This window comes from Lynx rufus, unplaced genomic scaffold (assembly GCF_022079265.1).
Source record: "Lynx rufus isolate CCGP_SWC_20201006 ecotype Redwood Valley unplaced genomic scaffold, mLynRuf1.p SCAF_16, whole genome shotgun sequence".
Taxonomy (NCBI): domain Eukaryota; kingdom Metazoa; phylum Chordata; class Mammalia; order Carnivora; family Felidae; genus Lynx; species Lynx rufus.
Genome location: NW_025814830.1, coordinates 2,051,941 through 2,068,361, shown reverse-complemented (window position 1 = coordinate 2,068,361; position 16,421 = coordinate 2,051,941). Strand labels below are relative to the sequence as shown.

Sequence of the window (16,421 nt, the reverse complement as noted above, 5' to 3'; positions counted from 1 at the left end):
ATTGAGTGCCTGTCTTTGAGTTTCAACTTTTGAAAACCCTCAGGTATTTTTTCTGGTACCAACTTTTTGCTTCTAATTTAATGGTAGTTCACCTCTGTGGTCTGAAGATTAGGAAGAAATCACTCTTGGGTGGAAGAACTTGTCAGCAAAGCAGATCTAGGGAGAGACACCTACTCGTTCCCAGTCCCTCACCTGTCAGACCTCTGCATTTTGCTCCCCTCCACGTGAGACCTGTCTGCCTTCAGGAATGGAAAACAGCCTGTACCAGTCATTTCAATGGTCCCTTTGTAGTGATTAAGTGGAAATTGGTAATTGGTTGCGGTAATTACCAACTTCAGAAAACAAGTTCTTTATAAATGCTCTCAGATCCCCAGCCGGCGCTGTCATGGCCACTAAAGGTGAAATGATAATTGCAATTCTGAAGGGAGGGGAGGTCACGATCACTGCCCCATATCACAGGGTCTCGTGGCTGCCTCCCTCCCACATGCACGAGCCCTCATGACCTTGCACTGCGCTCACCATCCACACAGAGGGATGTTTCTGGGAAAATATTTTCCATTTCAGTCTGAGAAGCAAGTCTATAAGGTATAGACGTCTATGGGAAGTAAATGTGGGTAAGTGATCGTATATGAAACGGGGATTATTCTGGGTTTGAGACGGATCCAGTGTCATAGCCACAGAAACATGAGCTGGGTTAGTAAAGAGAGATGGGGTCCTAGACTTTACCTAATGCCTGCTGGCTCCTGGTGTGATTTAGTGTAATCCACAATGACAATGATTGTAGGTATTTTGTCCAGTGAAAAGGAATCCTGATTTTTCAGGTAATTTGGGCCAGAGTTCTTTTTTTTTTTTTTTTTTAACGTTTATTTATTTTTGAGAGACAGAGACAGAGACAGAGGGTGAGCACGGGAAGGGCAGAAACAGAATCGGAAACAGGCTCCAGACCCTTAGCTGTCAGCACAGAGCTCGACGTGGGGCTCGAACCCACAAACTGTGAGATCATGACCTGAGCACAGAAGTTGGACCCTTAACCAACTGAGCCACCCAGGTGCCCCATTTTTTCCCCTGGCCTGTAGTTCTGAAAGCAATTGCTTTCAGCCTACCTTACAGGAATCAAACACCAACTTTGTTGCATTACTAGAGGTGTGCCTGTAATCCATGTTTATAATAAGGACTAGGATAAATAAATCTGTACGAATCATGCAATCTTGTGAACAAACAGGATATCCCAGTGACAACTGCCAGAATAGAAATGTTTTCTCTAACTCTGAGTATGATGTGCTTAATGGAGACAGTAGTATCTCTGATGAAAATATCATGGTCTGTGGATTACAGTGAGACTGTTTTCTTCTGGAAGCTATTGAAAATAGCATTTAAGGAAAAGACAGTTCTGTAATAATGCGTTTCAAAGAGTAGCTGTTAGGCTCACGTGTATCCTATGGTGTTTTCTCTGGTATCAGTTGTAAATTCTATAACATCAATTTGTAAAGCATGCAACGGTCCTGTATTAGAGTTTACAATTGGCATATGTCATGTTTTAATATATTTCAGAGAAGTTACCACATGGTTAATAGTTCCTAACCTGGTAGTAATAACTAAGCATATGATCTAAAATTACTAATACTTCAGTTTTTACCTTACTCTATTTTATCCCATATTAGAATTCAACATCCCATACTTCAGGGCAAGACATGAGATTATGATAGGTTTCCTTATACTTTTGTTCTTGACATAAAGGAAAATGCCCCAAAGGTTTTTTTTCTTTCTGTTTCCATCCTACTCTTGAGTCATTCTTGCTTGCATTCATTCAATTCAATTTGTCATGGGACAGGTTCCCATAACACGAATCTGCAATCAGTGCATCTACATTTTATTAAATCTCTAAAGCTTTATTCATTTTGATATTGGTCTACAGAACAAATCTTTACACATCGTGAAAGTTATTATAACAAAAATTATAAAGTAACATACTATCAAGCTAAAATAAAAAGGCAAAGCTGAAACCAAAACTCTATATATAGGTTTTTCAAAGAACACAGCTGTCTAGCTTACTTAGCATAGTATAGCCATTAGATGCACTGTCTCTGCAAACAACTCAGCCAGATTCAAGTCCACACTTTGCCCCAAGTACGGTATGAATTTAGACAAATCACCTATCCTGTCTGTATTCTCCTTGTCTTTAAAATGAAAGGGATAGTAGTGATGACTCAGAGTTCTGTTTAAAAAGTAAGTTACAACATGTATGAACCTCATAGCAATGGCTCATACATTGTTATTTGCTTTAAACTCTTGGGGCGCCTGGGTGGCTGAGTCAGTTGCACATCTGACTTCAGCTCAGGTTGTGATCTCATGGTTCTTGAATGTAAGCCCTACAACGGGTTTGCTGCTGTCAGCACGGAGCCTGCTTTGGATATCCCAATGCTCACTCTCTCTCAAAACTGATTAAACAATTTTTAAAAAAAGGTTATATACTCAACTCTTGAAAATCTCTTTAAAAATTAATATTTCTCTTGTTAAACTTTATTGATATACAATTGACATGCCAAAAATTGCACATATTTAATGTATATATTTTGATGAGTTTGGAAATCTGCTTACCTATGTGATACCATCACCACAATCAAGGTACTAAAATATCCAGCACTTCCAAAACATTCCTTGTGTTCCTGTATGTGTGTGTATGTGTGTTTGGTCAGAGCACTTCACTTAAAGTATAGGCTCTTTTCATAATTGAAAGTGCACAATACTGTACTACTAACTATAGTCACCATATTGTACAACAGATCTCTACAACTCACTCATCTTGTATAACTGAAACTTGACACACATTGAACAACAATTCCCCATTCCCCCTCCCTCCAGCCCCTGGCAACCACTGTTCTATGCTCTGCTTCTATGGGTTTGACTATTTTAGATTCCGCATGTAGGTGAAACCATACCGTATTTTTCCTTCTGTGATTCGCTTATTTCACTTAGCATAACGTCTTCTATGTTCATCCAAGTAGGAGTTCCTTCTTTTCGAAGCTTAGATAATATCTCATTGTATGTATATACTCCACTTTCCTCATCCATTCATAGTCAATGGGCATTTCAATTGCTTCCATAACTTGGCTATTGTGAATGATGCTGTAATGAATGTGGGCATGCAGACACCTCTTTGAGACCTTGGTTTCAATTCTTTTGGATATATACCAAGAAGTGGGATTTCTGGATGATGAGATAGTTCTATCACATTTTTTTTTGAGGAACTTCTATACTTTTCCATGGTGGCTGCAATATTCTACATTTCTACCAGTAGTGTATAAGGACTCCAATTTTTCCACATCCTTACCAACACTTGTTATCTTTGGGGCTTGGAAGATACTAGTCATTCTAACAGATGTGAGATAACATCTCGTTGTGGATTTGATCTGCATTTCCCTGATCATTAGTAGAGTCGACCACCTTTTCATATCCTTGATCATTCATATGTTCTTTGGAGAAATGTCTATTCCTAAAGTTGCCCATTTCTTAATTGGGTTATTTGGTGGTTTCTTCTATTGAGTTGTTGGAGATTCTTATGTTTTGTATATTAAACCCTTGTCAGATGAATGCTTTGCAAGTATTTTGTCCCATTCCATAGACTGCCTTTTCACTTTAGTGATTATTTCCTTTGCTCTGCAGAAGCTTTTTTTTTTTTTTTTAAATTTTTTTTTTCAACGTTTATTTATTTTTGGGACAGAGAGAGACAGAGCATGAACGGGGGAGGGGCAGAGACAGAGGGAGACACAGAATCGGAAACAGGCTGCAGGCTCCGAGCCATCAGCCCAGAGCCTGACGCGGGGCTTGAACTCACGGACTGCGAGATCGTGACCTGGCTGAAGTCGGACGCTTAACCGACTGCGCCACCCAGGCGCCCCTGGAAGCTTTTTAGTTTTATATAATCCCACTTGTGTTTTTTTGGTTTTGCTGCCTCTGCTGTTGCTATCAGATCCAGAAAATCATTGCCAAGACCAATGCCAAGAAGATTTTCCCCTATGTTTTCCTGAAGGGGTTTTATAGTTTCACATCTTATGTTTAAGTCTTTCATCCAGTTTGAGTTGATTTGTTGTGTATGGTCAAAGATAGGGGTCCAATTTCACCCTTTTACATATGGATATCTGGTTTTCTCAACACCATTTCGAAGGAGAAACTAATGATAAGTGGAGAATATTGGATTTTAGTTGACAAGACGCATGATGCCCACACCTCATATTCCCATGCAGGATCCTCTGGTTCTGAAGATAAATCTCAGTGACTGGAAACCGGCAGAATGGCCTCCAGGGATTTGGTCATAGGCGTGATCTTCTTAACCCAAACTGTGGTCGGAATCTTGGGGAATTTCTCTCTTCTTTACTATTATATCTTCCTCTCTTTCACTGGGTGCAGGTTGAGACCCACAGATTTCATTGTCAAACACCTGGTTGCAGCCAACTCCTTATCCCTCCTCTGTAAAGGAGTCCCCCAGATGATGGCAGCTTTCGGGTGGAACAATTTTCCAGGTGATTTTGGATGCAAACTTCTTTTCTATCTTCACAGAATAGGCAGGGGTGTGTCCATAGGCAGCACCTGCCTCTTGAGTGCCTTCCAGGCCATCACAATCAGCCCCCAGAACGCCAGGGGGACAAAACTTAAAAGGAAAGCTCTCAAGTACATTGACTTCTCTCTATTCCTGTGCTGGACCGTCTACATGCTGGTAAATATCATTTGCCCTATCCATGTGACTGGCAAACGGAACAACGTGAGCATCTCAATGAGAAAGGATTTGCAATACTGTTCGGGGACAACTAATAACAAAATCACACAATTGCTACATGCAGCGTTGTTATCATTCCCTGATGTGTTATGTTTGGGGATCATTGTCTGGGCCAGTGGCCACATGGTCTTCATCCTGCACAGGCACAGGCAGAGGGTCCAGCACATTCACAGCACTAATGTCTCCCCCAGATCCTCTCCTGAGTCCAGAGCCACTCAGAGCATCCTCGTCCTCATGAGCACCTTTGTGTGTTTCTACTCCCTCTCCTCCATCTGCCAAGTCTTTATGGCTGTTTTCAATAATCCCAGCTGGTTGCTGGTGAACGTCTCTGCCTTGATCAGTGGATGTTTCCCAACTGCCTGCCCCTTTGTTCTCATGAACGGTAACTCCTGTGTGTCCAGGTTCTACCTTCCCTGGCTGAGGAACACAACATCCACGAAAGTGATAACAAACCCGTAAATTGTACGTTTTTGCACAGTGTACAGTTGTTACTTCATTCATTCCCCGAGCTGCCAGCATAATGACGCAACAATCACACCCCAGGAGAGTGGTCAGCAAGCCAGAATGAGCATCTGTCCCAATAAAAAACAATCAGTGGCAATAGCAAATGTAAATGAAATATTAATGCAATTATTATGAAAATACTTATGTAACTGAAATTTCGTTCACACTTCCAGTGAAATAGTTTGGAATCTGTGCAATTAAAAAATGTTCCTGAAACAATCTAGAGATTGTGAGGGAGTATTTGAGTGTTGTAATTTTTAATTTGACATACTAAATATATCCAGAAATTAACTACGCTTGGAATTGTTGGAAACGTTGCAAGAGAAGTTAACATGTGAGACGGCCATTCAAGAAAGTGAAGAAAAGAATGTTCTCAAGTAATAATGAAGTAGGATGGGGTGATGGTGGAGTGCAAATTCAGGTTCAGTTAGGAACATTTGGGACTAAGTTATAAAATTTGTAGTTTAAACCTTAGGGAGACAGTAATCTTTAAAATATGATGACATGGAGGGATATTAGCACATTTAAGGCATTTAACATAGAAATGGACAAAGGGACCTGGGTTGGGACAAAGGAGAGCACAAAAACCTGTTGTCACTGATGAAAAAAGTGAGTGGGTGGCAATTTTAAAAAACACATCAGGCAACCTACTGAATGGGAGAAGCTATTTGCAAATGATATATCTAATAAGGGGTAAGGGGGTAATGTTCAAAATATAAAAGGAGCTCACACAGCTCAACCAAAAAATAATAATAATCTGATTTAAAAATGAACAGAGGAGTGGCATCTGGGTGGCTCAGTTGGTTAAGTGTTTGACTTTAGCTCAGGTCATGATCTCAGAGTGTGTGAATTCAAGCCCCACATCAGGCTCTGTGCTGACAGCTCAGAGCCTGGAGCCTACTTCAGATTCTGTGTCTCCCTCTCTCTCCCCCTCCCCTACTCTCACTCTGTCTCTCTCTCTCTCAAAAATAAATAAACATAAGAAAACTTTTTTTAAAAATGGACATGGGGGGCACCTGGGTGGCTCAGTCGGTTGAGTGTCCGACTTCGGCTCAGGTCAACAAACTCACAGACTGTGAGTTCGAGCCCCGCGTCGGGCTCTGTGCCGACAGGTCAGAGCCTGGAGCCTGTTTCAGATTCTGTGTCTCCTTCCCCTGTTCATGCTCTGTCTCTCTCTGTCTCAAAAAAATAAAGGTTAAAAAAAAAAAATGGACATAGGACCTGAATCGACATGTTTCCAAAAAAGACACTCACATGGCCAACAGACACATGAAAAGATGTTTCATATCACTAATCGTCAGGGAAATGCAAATCAAAACCACAATGAGATATCATCTCACACCAGTTAGAGTGGCTAGTATCAAAGATATAAGAAATAACAAGTGTTGGCAAGGATATAGAGAAAAGGGAGCCCTTGTGCATTATTGGTAGAAATGTCAGTTAGTGCAGCCACTTTAGTGGCCACTAGTAAACAGTATGGAGATTTCCACAAAGTATTAAAATCAGAAATAAAATACAACCCAGTAATTCTACTTTTGAGTATATGCCCGAGGAAAATTAAAACACTAATTTGAAAAGATACACACAATGCTGATGTTTACAGCATTATTTACAATAGCTAAGGTACGGAAGCATTCTGGGTGTCCATCAATAGATAAAAATGGGATATATATATACATGATGGAATATTACTCAACCATGAACAAGAATGAAATCATGTCATTTGTGACACCATGAATAGACCTAGAGTTTATTATGTTCCATGAAATAAGTCAGAGAGAGAAGGACAAATACCATATGATTTCACTCATTTGTGGAATCTAAAAATCAAAAGAAATGGATGAATGAACAACAACAACAAAAGAGACACATACTCACAAACACAGAGAATGAACTGGTGGTTGCCAGTGGGGAGGGTGTAGAGGGATAGATGAAAGAAATGAAGGGGACTAAGAGGCACACACTTTCAGTGATAAAATAAATAATCCATGAGGATGGAGAGTTACAGCATAGGGAATATAGTCAATAATACAGTAACAACTGTGTGAGGCGACAGACGGTGACCATACTTATCATGGTGAGCATATCAGAATGTACATAGTTGTCAAATCACTGCGTTGTACACCTGAAACTAATATGATATTATGTGTCAACTCTACTTCAATTAAAAATTTTAAAAAAGGATAAAAACCCAAATACATGCCATCTGGGATAAACTGGCATGAATTTGTAGAAGGTAGGTTTTTCTTTAAAGTGTGAGGATGCCAGTTGGCCATGTTAAAATGAGGGAGATTTGGGAGGAGCACCCTAAATGTCTAAGGTGAGGAAGTAAGGGGAGGCTTCCACTTTACTGAAATTCACTTCAATGGATAAAGAAAATGTGGTGTATCCATATACAATGGAACATTATCCAGCAACACAAAAGAAGGAAATCCTACCATTTGCAACAACACAGATGGCTCTCGAGGGCATTCTGCTAAGCAAGATAAGTCAGATAGACAAAGATGCATATATGACATATATGATATTGTTTGTATGTGGAATATAAATAAAACCAAACTCCTAGACACTAGAATGGTCATTGACAGGGATGGGCGCCGGGGGAGATGGGGAGATGGTAGTCAAAGGGTACAAGCTTCCAGTTATAAGATGATAAGTTTCTGGGGTTCTAATGTACAGCGTGGTGACTATAGCTAACAATACTGTGTTATATACTTGGAAGTTGCTAAGAGAATAGATTTTAAACATTCCCAATACACCAAAAAAAGAATGACATAACGAGATAAAGGTCTTAACTACCCCTGTTGTGGTATTCATTTTGCAATATATATGTGTATCAAATTGTCACGTTGTATATCTTAAACTTGCACAATGTTACATGTCAACTGTATCTCAATAAAACTGGGAGGGAAAAACACTCATTGTCTTCATGATGCTTGCTTAACATATTAGAATCCCTTCCATATTGTGGGAGGATGCCAATAGTTTTGCTTCTATTTTTCCTTTCTTTTTCATTTTTTTTTTTGAGAGAGAGAGCACATGCAAATGGGGTAGGGGCAGAAGGAGAGATAGGGAGAAGAGGATCTTAAGCAGGCTCCATGCTCAGCATGGAGCTCAGTGTGGGGCTTGATCTCATCACCCCGGGATAATGACCTGAGCTGAAATCAAGAGTCCAATGCTTAGCTGATTGAGCCACCCAGGAGCCCCTCTATTTTTCTTACTTGGACCATTCCTGCTGGGCACTGCAACCCTTGTGCACACTGTGACTGGAGCATGGCAGTGAAATTGGGGTCCTGGCCAAAGTGCTTGGGTGCAGCATGGGGTGCATCAATAAGTCCACCTCCCATCCTAAGGCTGGTTCATGAGCTAAGAGAGAATTCAGTTCAAGTCTTTTTTTATTTTTTTAAGTTTGAGAGAGACAGAGAGAATGCAAGTGGGGGAGGGGAGAAAGAGAGGGAGAATCCCAGGCAGGCTCTGTACTGTCAGCACAGAGCCCGACATGGGCTTGAACTCACAAAACGACGAGATCATGACCTGAGCTGAAATCAAGAGTCAGATGCTCAACCGACTGAGCCACCCAGGTGCCCCTTCAAATCAAGTCTTTAGATGGAAGGCTGGATGGATCCACATGGGCGGATGTCATCTCAGGCTTCCTGACAGGTCAGATCTATTCCTGGATATGTGGGTAGGCGTCAGCCTGGTAGGATGTTGTAGAAAAACACCAGTCAGATAAAATATGTTTTACCCTCAATGAAGAGTAAAAAGACATCTCAAAAAAGGAAAAAGAGACCTAGGACCTATGGAAACATTTCACAGTAAAAGAAATGCAAATGGTCATTTCACATATACAGAGGTATCCGACCTCAAGGGGCACCTGGGTCGCTCACTTGGTTGAGCATCCGACTCTTGATTTAGACTCAGGTCGTGATCTCACAGTTGGTGAGTTCCAGCCCCAAATCAGGCTCTGCGCTGGCAGCACAGGTCCTGCTTGGGATTCTGTCTCCCTCTCTCTCTGCCCCTCCCCCACTTAGTCTCTCTCTCTCTCTCTCTCTCTATCTCAAAATAAATAAAAATAAACTACAAAACTAGAAATTTCAGCATACAGATTCCTTAAATTTTATAATTTTATTTTATATTTTTATATATTTTATATACAACATTTAAAATATAATATGCAATATAATAATATATAAAAATTTAAACATTATATTAAACATATATCTGTTATATATAACATATGAGATATATATATCATATATATTTACATATATTATACAATTTAAAATATATGTGTTATAGGGGACTATAACTGACTATATGCCTTAGTCAGTGGAGCATAAAACTCTTGATCTCAGGGTTATGAGTTTGAGCCCCACATTGGGTGCAGAGATTACGTGAAAGTAAAATCCTTAAAAATATGTTATATATATATATTTCATATATTTATATAACATAAAATATATATTTACGTATACAATGGGTAAATTTTTATGTATGATTATATTCTATACATATATTATTATTATTTATCATTTTGCGTTCCTGAGTGAGGAACCCTGAAAACTATTGAGCTCTTTGTCTATTTCTATTGAATCTCTGTCTGAGCTTGGAGATGGCTGTGCAAAGAAAAAGACATCGGATTCCAGCGTCCTCGGATTCCAGTTCTAAGAATGGCTTCAACCACCCAGATTCCTCACCTTTGCCTTTTTTGCTTCTGTCAGTCTTGCCAAAAGGCCCGGGGTCTGGAGTTGCTGAGGCTTCCTGGCTTCCAGGTTCTTCTCCTCCCTGGAGGCCGAGGGCTGGGAGACAAGGGCCCCAGCCCTTCAGGGGACACCTCCTGGTCCTCGCCATGTGTCCACAGGCCTGATAACAGTTCTTGCACATTATCTGTGGGTCGAAGAGGACAGTGGTCAGTGAGACAGCATCAATCACAGGCAGTTTTCAAAGGTTACTATCATGACAAGCGTTTTGATTTGGGAATTGTTTTTTCTGGAGGGCACACAGACATGTAACCTCTTAAGTGTCTGGAACTTCATGATACAATCAATAGTCATATCTGCAACTCATTTTATTGTATTAAAAATTTTTTTTTATTTAAGTTTTTATTTAAATTCTAATTCACAACCCATTTTAAATCGGGAACCAAGGACAAAAGATCAAAAGGTCTGAGGAGGATGATAATGGCTCAGCTGTCCTTGCAGCTCAAATTTTGGATGCCGAGCAAACTCCATGGGACATAGTGAATATGTCCAGGATGATTGAGAAAGGATGAGGCGGACCAGAAGCCTCCGCCTCCAGCTGGCCTTTTTACTGCCCGAGGAGGCCCTGCTCAAGCTTTGGAGCTCACCGCACCAGCTGGAGACAATCCACTTTGATTAATCACGCTGAAGATATAAAGGGATTATTTCCTGTTTATTTTCCTCTGCATTTTTATTTCATTTTTATTTGTTTTTTATTTTGCCACACATCTGATACCATCAACTATAATTTGATGAGTGTCATTTCCAAGCATTTAAGATATTTTAACATACATGTACATACTTTTTAAATTATATATTGCTTTCTGCAAGTGCAAGATATGTATATACATCCATAGACTGTTCAATTCTGTATCGTGACTTTTCTCTCAATTGTTTCTGAAGAATCTCCCTTTCCCACCTATACCTGTAGTTCATCCTGTTTCACCACTGTTTGCCATTTACTTGGGTCGGCAGACTGGACTTTTTGGTTTTAATCTCTGATCCTATTCAAGGGGATTTATGTTGTTTCTAATATTTTCCTTCCACTGGCAATGCTGCCACGAACATACTTGGCCCATGTTCTTGTTTGCTATGAATTCCCTGTTGTTATGAACAGAAAGTGAGGAACCAAATTTCTGCATCATGGTTTTCAGGCATCTTCATATTTAGTGGCCATATTGTCCCCTGAAGGGGTTAAGCCAATCACAACCCACACTAACCCTGGAGGAGAGTCTTCAATTCCCCACATCCTTGGTACACAGGGTAATATCTGAATTTTATGCATGTGAGCTGGTGATGTTGTATATTTCCATTTGTTTTATTGTCAGCAATGCTGTATGTAACATAATATCATGTTCATCACAGGCTTACTAACGCATGAGCTGTTTGTTTGTTTTTTTTAATTCCTTTTTCAATTCACTGTGGATTGTCTTTCTTTCCTTTTAATGGGTAGACATTACTTTTTATAGTTCCTGGATATATTTCTCTCTGAATGATGGGACTTGGAAGTATGTGCTTCCATTTTGTAACTGGTCTTAAATTATATTTTCAGACAAAATGTACTAGTTTTAGTGATATAATAAGTATTAGTAATGTAGGAACTTTATTTAGATCCTGGTTCAAAAAAAAAATTAAAAGATTTGTTTGAGTAATTTCAGAGAATGTGAATATGAACTGGATATTAGACGATGTTAAGAAATTAAAAAATAGGGGAGCCTGGTTGGCTCAATCAGTAAACCATGTGACTCTTGTACTCAGAATTGTGAGTTCAAGCCCCAGGTTGGGTGCAGAGATTACTTAAAAATAAAATCTTCAAAATAAAAAAAATTAAGTAAAAAATAAATTTGTGTTGTAATAGACTGGGAGTCTTTTCATCTTTATATCCTTGAGTAGTTATTTATTAGAGATGAATTTTATGGCTCGCCACTGGTTGATTACAGAAATCCTGAATTCCACGATTTGCACTCAAGATTCCAGCTCCATTTCCCACCGAACCCCGATTCCAAACGCGAAGTTTTCAGTGGATGATACAAGAATGGCAAAACACGGACACATTTTGAGGTGGCCTTAAAAAACAGATTCACTTTATTTTCTTTAATTGTGTGAATGCTTGAGATTTCCATATTAAAACCTTTAATGAGGGCGCTTGAGTGGCTCAGACAGTGAAGCTCAGGTCTTGATCTCAGGGTTGGTGGGTTGAAGACCCACATGGTGCTGAGCACTGTGAGTGAGGAGCCTGCTTGGGATTCTCTCTGCCCCTCCCCCCACTTGCACGTGCATTCTCTCTCTCAATAAATAAACTATTAAAAAGGCTTAAACACCTTTAATGGAAATAAATCAATATTGGCGAACTGTCTTCACCGTGAATTATTTTTAGTTCATTGCTGGTTTCACTTTTAAATAAACATGTGGTATTTGTCAGATGTACTTATAGGTAAGATTGACTTGTTGATGTTCCTACAGTGACATCCAGTCCTTAAAGGTCCAGGCAGAGTTTCCGCTCTCTTTGGCCAAGAATGGAAACACAGGAGAGAAATATGCCCTTTGCATCAGAGGGGTCTGGTGGACATTTTTTTTAAGTCCGATTTTCCTGTGACTTACTCAGAACGAAATTATCAGTGAGAAGAATACTGACAATACATGTTTCCAACGATAGGGAAGAAATCTTTCTGATAAACCTACCTAATCCCTGTACTCCTGGGAAGAAGGAACACGAATCCAGCAGGGTCTTAACTAGTCGTGGGTGGGAGTTGGACCAGAGGTAAGACAGGGAGGGGTCCCCAGCCTTCCAGTCCCTCTGTCCCCTGGCTTTGTTGTCCCGCTTTTTGTCACCACCACAGGCCCCTGCAAAAGGCTCCCCTTGGCTGAGTGGGGCCCCCCACAGGAAGCACAAGCGGCCACGTTCCATCTCTCGCGAGAGCCCAGGTTCCCGAGCGGCAGGAAGGTGGAATTTTTCCAGCCAATAGGAGCGAGCCACGCCCTGCGAGGGCGCCTATAAAAGGCAGGTGCCAGCGGGCGGTCTGCACTTGGGAGACCTGGCAGTGCAGGGTGGAGGCCGTCCCCGGGGGCTTCCAGATGGACTCTGGAACTGAAGGCTCAGAGCCCCGCAGCTCATCCGTGCCACACCCCACTGACCGGCCGCCCTGCCACCAGAACTCGTTCCCAGAAAGCGGCTCAGATGTGGAGGAGAAAGCACTGGAAGGGAAAGAGGAGACGTTACTGTCGCCGTTGAGAGAGAGCCGCACCCAAAGGCGAGGTAGGAGTCGGGTGGTTTGTGTGTGGGGGCTGGAAGGAGGGGTGGGGGTCAGGGTTGTATTCGGAAATCGGTGGTAGGGAACATCACCCAGCTCCAGGGAGGCTTTGAGAAACGGGGCATTGATCCCCAGGGACCAACTTGCTCAGGTTCACCTCGGACCCTGGCTGAACACCCTCTGCTGAGAGAACCGTCCACAAATCGGGGTCTGGGATGGACTAGAGGGTTCTGCGGGCCTCGAGAGAGGCCACTCGCGCAAACGGCCTCTTTTCCCCAGGGTCAGAGCCCAAGACAGAGGAGGAGGATCCCAGGGAAAGTGACCCCAAAAGGGACAGCTGCATTTCCGGATCAGGTGAGAGCTGGTTTTGCTGGGGAGGGGGCACAGGACGTGGGGCGGCTCAGTCTCCCCGGTCAGGGAACTGGAGCTCGGTGGCACCCTCGCACATCCTGGGCTCTAGGAAGAGCTGGGGACCTGGCCTTGGCTGCCAGCCCGGGTCCTCGCGTGTGCAGGACGGATTAGGGCCGCGAGGGTGTCGGCCCGAGGCGGTCACAAAACCTCTGGCCTTGTCCACAGAATCGGAAGGCTGCTCCAGTTGGGAGGGCTCCGGCAAGAGGAAAGTCACTTCCGGCGACAGCACCTGCCCCCCAGCAGCAGGTAGGATCTTGCTTTGGGGCGGAGGAGCGCGGAGAGGAAGGCAGGTCAAGCACGCGGGGCGTGGGCACAGAGGGTTGTTGAGGGGCTGAATCGGGTGAGGAGGCCCTGGAATCCAGGGAGCTCTGGGGGACCCGTGCCGGGCCTGGCCTCGCCTCGTCCCAGAGCCGGGGCAGGAAGGCTTAGGAGGCCGGCGGGGTTCACCCGAGGGGGTGGGGGCCCCGGGAATCCAGCTGGCGGGGCGCTCGGCCACGTGCTGCCTCCGCAGGGGCCTCTCCAGCAGGTGAGCGCAGTGTGACTCCGGGAAAGAGGAAACGGACGACGCCGGACTCGGGCCAGGACAGCGAGAGCGAGGAGACCGCGGGTGCCCAGCGCAGGAGACGCGGGGCGCGGGGCGCCGGGCGCGGCCGGCGGAGCAGGTGCAGGTCCCCGGGAGACCGGCCGCCCCCACTTCGGAAGAGGCTGGTGACCGCCGTGCGCGCCCTGTCCGAGGCCGTCCGTCAGGACGTGGCCGGGGCGTGGGAGCAGCGGGAGCGTTCCCCGCTGACCTGGGAGCAGCGCACGGGGCTCGGGCGGCTCTGGGCGCCTCTGTGCGCGGCCTTGCAGACCGTCTACACCATGGCCAACCAGGCGGCCTACGTCTTCCCTGCAGAGAGCTGGCTCGTCCCAGCCCCGCCGCCGGGCCCCCGGGCTCCAGCTGGGGATACAGGAGAAGCCCGGGGCTCCCCCCGCGACGGACACGGGGCCTCCCCTCCGCGGGTCGGGAGCGAGGCCGCCCGCGCTGCGTCAGGCACCCGCGCTGCCGCAGAGCTGCGCGCGCAGCCCCCGGGGTGAGACCAAGGCCCTGCTACCGCCCACACTGCGGGTACCGCGCGTGTCAGACTTGGGGCGCTCGGAGCAAAGGCACTGCAAACACCGAGTGCGGAGCTGACGAGCTCGTGTCCGATTTCGTGTTAGGCACTGCAGTGTGTTTTGAGGGTCTTAGGACGGCCGAGCATTATTTCATGATGAGAACAGGTATCGGGGTGTAATTCCTCTGTTGTTGCCAACGTCTCGCCAAGTAAACATACTTCTCTCCTCCCCTTTGATCCGAAAAGGCGCTAAGTCTTGGGTCCCCTGCCTCCAGTCTTGGAGGACTGAAGCCACAGGCCTGGGGGAGCATCTATGTGGAGGGATGGTTGTACGGTTCAGTTTGGTGAAGTCACCATGTCGGTTTGTCCTTCGCTTTTCAGTTACTTTATATGAAACCTGGTTCAAGATACATTAGTGTTATTGACCGTATGTGCTTATTCTCACAGCTGGCTCATATGCCAAATTTTAAGTTTTCTTCTATTTTGCAGATTTCAAGTTATCCTATTTATGAGAGGATATTTAAGATAGATGCTGTCATTTTATATATATTTTATGTACTTTCCAATTTGTATTTTACACTGGGATCATGTAGTCTTTCATCTATAAATGTGCAGAATTTTATGTAAGCAAAATAAACCTGTTTCCGTATTGTCTTGTCCTTTGGTTCCTAATTTCTACATAACAGTGATAAGATAAAAATGCTGCTCATGGATTGTAGGTCTTAGATAATTTCATATTTATCTAGATGGAGTTTATTTTATGGCAAGTGAGGGTTAGGAAGGAGGCTGTTTTCTTTTCACCTCTACTGCATTTCCACCTTGACTTTCCTACACCTAGCAGCTCTTATTGTAGGACGGGGATAGCAGTTAATTATCCCACTGAATGGGGCAATTCAATTATAATATAAATCAGTTTGAACCCATGCCCTGGCTTCAAATTATACAAAACAAGTGCCTGCATGTGTACAAAAAATTACAATTGGCAAGTTACATTTGGGGATTGGAGGTGCTATTACCAAAGGATGAAAAATAAAATTTTAAAATAATAAAATAATACAACAAAATAAAATAAAAAACAGAACACCTGGGAATAAATCCAATAAAAATGTATCAAGTGTATATGAGAAACCATATAAGATTTCAGAAATATATGAAAGTAGACATAAGCAAATATAAACTCACATCATTGTTCTTAGGTAGAAAAACTCCATATTATCAAACATCAATTGTCCCTAAGCTAATTTATAAATTTAATTTGTTTCTGAAACAGATACCACCAGTTCCTTATTGAATCCAAGCATGTTACTACAAAAAAAAATCCCTACAGCTGAAAATACAAATAAAAATATGCAAGAAAACTCTGAAAAAGAAAAAAAGATGAGGGTAAACTTGTAGTTAAGCAAGAGCTCCAGAGATCTGTACAACATCGCACATATAGTCATCAATGTATTTGTACACTTAAAAATCCATTAAAAGTGGGGCAAGTGGACATGCACCCCAATGTTTAGAGCAGCGCTATGGACAATAGCCAAATTATGGAAAGAGCCCAAATGTCCATTGACTGATGAAGGATAAAGAAGTGGTATATATATGCAATGGAGTACTACTCGGCAATCAAGAAGAATGAAATCTTGCCGTTTGAAACAAT

At 43.0% G+C, this 16,421-nt stretch overlaps 2 protein-coding genes across 2 annotated transcripts; both read left to right on the top strand.

Moving 5' to 3' along the window:
• The first annotated feature begins 4,291 nt into the window (after positions 1 to 4,291).
• LOC124511681 (vomeronasal type-1 receptor 4-like) lies at positions 4,292 to 5,233 on the top strand. The gene has a single exon (XM_047079067.1). The coding sequence runs from the start codon at positions 4,292 to 4,294 to the stop codon at positions 5,231 to 5,233; it is 942 nt and encodes a 313-aa protein (XP_046935023.1).
• Positions 5,234 to 13,092: 7,859 nt separating this feature from the next.
• LOC124510842 (protein FRG2-like-1) lies at positions 13,093 to 14,756 on the top strand. Its single transcript, XM_047077520.1, has 4 exons — positions 13,093 to 13,273; positions 13,548 to 13,622; positions 13,845 to 13,925; positions 14,191 to 14,756. The coding sequence occupies exons 1-4, from the start codon at positions 13,093 to 13,095 to the stop codon at positions 14,754 to 14,756; spliced, it is 903 nt and encodes a 300-aa protein (XP_046933476.1).
• The last annotated feature ends 1,665 nt before the right edge of the window (positions 14,757 to 16,421 follow it).